Genomic DNA, 3,637 nt, shown 5'->3' with positions numbered 1-3,637 from the left:
TGTTTTTTAATTCCCACAAAGAAGAGCCCTGGCCCAAATGGTTTTATTGCTGAATTCTACACAACATTTAAAGAAAAATTAAAATGAACCCTTTATGGTAAAGAGACTTGTGATCAGGTTCCTGATTAGAATCATGGGGTCCCACAGTGAAGTGGAGGAGTTGAAAATTAGGTCTGAATTCAAGAGGAAGTACAGCAAGTCCCCTTACTACTACATCAGCAAGCCACCAAGGGCGACTGCTCTATCTGCATGGTGGAGATGACTGAAGCGCATCAGGATGGGAACGCCCCCAAACCGTGCCCCCTGTGCTCCCATCTAATGGAGGATCAGCTGTGACTAACAGATTCCTGTCTCCTCTCTGTGAAGACAATGTTAGCCTCTGCCCCCAACTTACTCCAGTTACCTAAGTGTTGCTTGGCTTTCCCATTCACTCTCTCCCTTAAGCCAAAGAATACAACATTCCAAGGAGCTGGAAGTGGAGTCTATGATGATGTGAAACACTTTGCCTCTTGTGCATTGTGTCGTGAATAAATCGAGTTTTTTCTTTAAAAAAAGCACGCTTTATAACTCTCCCAAAAATGTGGAGGGAAGAGGAAATATTTCCTGACTGACTTAATTAGATGAATATAAAACTGACACCAAAACCAGCTAAAGAAAACTATATGGAATTGCTGCTCATGAATACAGATATAAAATTTCTAAACAATATACAATAAAGGTGAATCCAGCAACATCTAAAGAGGATTATACATTATGACCTGGTAAAATTCATCTCAAGAAGGTAAGGCTGGTGTAACATCCAGTGTAACCTAATGTAATAAACCACACTCATGGACGAAGGGACAAAATCCAGATGATCATTTCCATAGCAGCAGAAAAGTATTTGATAAGAATTAAAGGCCCAGGGCCTCATGGGAGAACACACCCGTGGCGTGGTGTGGTTTTAAGCACATGATACAGATCCACGTGTTTTAGAAAAACAAGAATGACAGCAGCCAACCTATGTTGCCCTCAGTTACATTAATAGATTCATGGCGGATGCTGCCCGCCGAGAGCAGGAGTCTCTGAAGAAGAAGATTCAGCCGAAGCTCTCACTGACCCTGTCCAGCTCCGTGTCCCGAGGGAATGTGTCCACCCCGCCACGCCACAGCAGCCGAAGCCTTACTCCCCCCGTGACCCCACCCATCACCCCCTCCTCTTCATTCCGCAGCAGCACTCCAACAGGCAGTGAGTACGACGACGAGGAGGAGGTAGACTATGAGGAATCTGACAGCGATGAGTCCTGGACCACAGAGAGCGCCATCAGCTCAGAAGCCATCCTCAGTTCCATGTGCATGAATGGAGGGGAAGAGAAGCCTTTTGCCTGCCCGGTTCCTGGATGTAAAAAGAGATATAAGAATGTGAATGGCATAAAGTACCACGCTAAGAATGGTCACAGAACACAGATTCGTGTCCGCAAACCATTCAAATGTCGGTGTGGAAAGAGTTACAAGACCGCTCAGGGCCTGCGGCACCACACAATCAATTTCCACCCCCCGGTGTCAGCTGAGATTATCAGGAAGATGCAGCAATAACATGCTGGTCATAACTGTGCCAAGAAATCCTCACCAGCAGTTGCTGATTTTGAAAACAGCCACCTTTTTTTCAGGGGAAGCATTCAGCAACCCTTTAAAGAAAAAGAATTAAATGCATGCTTTAAATTTTTCTGTAATTTTGGAATGACGTATCTTTGTAGAGCTAATGATTTTGTACATTTGCACATGTAATCATCATACCCATTTTCATTACTTTGATATAAGGTGCTAAACAAAAAAAAGCTCTAGGTTCTTCAGCACATTTCCCCCAAAACAAAATAAAATTGAGGGCATGTTGCATATGTTTAGTTGTATTGCAGTAATATCAATTGGGGGGAGGAGGGGCTGGCACTGAGATGTTTTTTCAAGATTGTAATGTGATTGAAGTTTTCCAACACATCAACTCACGTTCAAAACCAAAATAATACCTTCATTATCACACTGGTTACCATGCCTTACATAATGGAGTTAGTATTTGTGAGTAGAAAGACTTTAGGTAATGGAATTATAAATAAGAATGTTTAACATATGCTAAAAATATTTTCATATTTAAATAACATGCATAAAAGGTGTGCTTTCTGTGTTTTATATTTCACAAATCCTTTTGCTCTTTAAAAAGCTGAAAATCTTGCCATCTGACTTATCATTTTAGTGTTATAAATGTCATTTTTGTACAAAATATTCAGTTCACTCATTAACACATTTGTTGAGTGCCTGCTGGGTGCAAGGGATTCAAATACCAATTGTTAACTTTCGGACCAAGATACCAGTTTAGTAAAGTACTTTCCCCCTGAAATCTGTTAAGAAACAAGTGCAAATTTTGTGCATATGAAATTCAGTTATAGCTTCACCTTCCAATGAAGTTTTAAAGCACTTTGTAGTTCTCTATTGCCAACAGTTTAATGTTTATGTGTTGCCAATTCTTGCAACCACTGCCCTAAGAAACCTGTGGGTTGCAATTAAAATCAGAATTAAAACTCTAAGCACGTTTCAAAGAGAAACATTTTTGTTAAGACCCTTATTGCCTCCTTTTCATGTTGTGTTTTGAGACTTATTTTAAAGGCACCTTTTCCCATCACATTGTAGATGTGTGCATTATCATTGGAAATGTGTGTTTAGCTTTATAAAACATTTTGCCGAAATAAAAAAAAAAGAATTAAGGCCCAAATAAGTGGGAATACATTCTCATAGATAAGAAAAATTAATACTAAGATGTCACCACTTTATAAATATATCTACAGATTGAACACAATCCTCACCATCATTCCATTTGACAAGATGATCCTAACGTTTATATGGAAACTTAAAGGACCAAGGATAGCCCACATAGTCTTGAAAAAAAGAACAAAGATGGTCTGAGCCCGGTGAGGTGGCACATGCCTATAATCCCAGGAGCTCGGGAGGCAGAAGAATCACGAGTTCAAAGTCAGCCTCATCAAAAGGAAGGTGCTAAGCAAATCAGTGAGATCTTGTCTCTAAATAAAATACAAAAATGGGATGGGGATGTGGCTCAGAGGTCGAATGCCCCTTAGTTCAATCCACAGTCCACCCCCCACCCCCTCCCAGAAAAGATGGCCTAATTTCACTGCCGGATTTAAAAACTTACTACAAAGCCACAGTCATCAAACAATGTGGTATTGGAATAAGAATGGACCTATAGATCCATGAAACAAAATTGAAAGTGTCCAGAAACACACCCTTTCATTTTGGATAAAAAGTGCTAAGATAATTCAATGGAAAGAAATGGTTTTTAAACAAGTAGTGCTGGGACAAATAGATGTCCACGTGTAAGAAAAGTAAACACCTACCTTAGACTAGATACAAAAATTAACACAGAATAAATCAATCTAAATGGAAAAAAATAAAATTATAAAATACTAGCTGGGCATGGTGGCACACGGCTGTAATCCCAGTGGCTGGGGAGGTTAAGGCAGGAGGATCTCAAGTTCAAAGGCAGCTGCAGCAAAAGAAAGGCACTAAGCAACTCAGTGAGACCCTGTCTCTAAATAAAATACAAAATAAGCTGGGGATTTGGCTCAGTTATCAAGTGCTCCCGAGTTCAA

The 3,637-nt window shown here is 40.2% G+C and overlaps 1 protein-coding gene across 1 annotated transcript; it reads left to right on the top strand.

Moving 5' to 3' along the window:
• The first annotated feature begins 959 nt into the window (after positions 1 to 959).
• Positions 960 to 2,501, top strand: LOC308631226 (juxtaposed with another zinc finger protein 1-like). The gene has a single exon (XM_081262214.1). It carries the CDS (start codon positions 1,032 to 1,034, stop codon positions 1,572 to 1,574), a length of 543 nt encoding a protein of 180 aa, XP_081118340.1. The 5' UTR covers positions 960 to 1,031; the 3' UTR covers positions 1,575 to 2,501.
• Positions 2,502 to 3,637: the final 1,136 nt, after the last annotated feature.

Source organism: Spermophilus citellus (assembly GCF_964194105.1).
Source record: "Spermophilus citellus genome assembly, chromosome: 11".
NCBI lineage: Eukaryota > Metazoa > Chordata > Mammalia > Rodentia > Sciuridae > Spermophilus > Spermophilus citellus.
The sequence above is the reverse complement of the archived record's forward strand: the minus strand, read 5'-3'. Positions and strand labels throughout refer to the sequence as shown.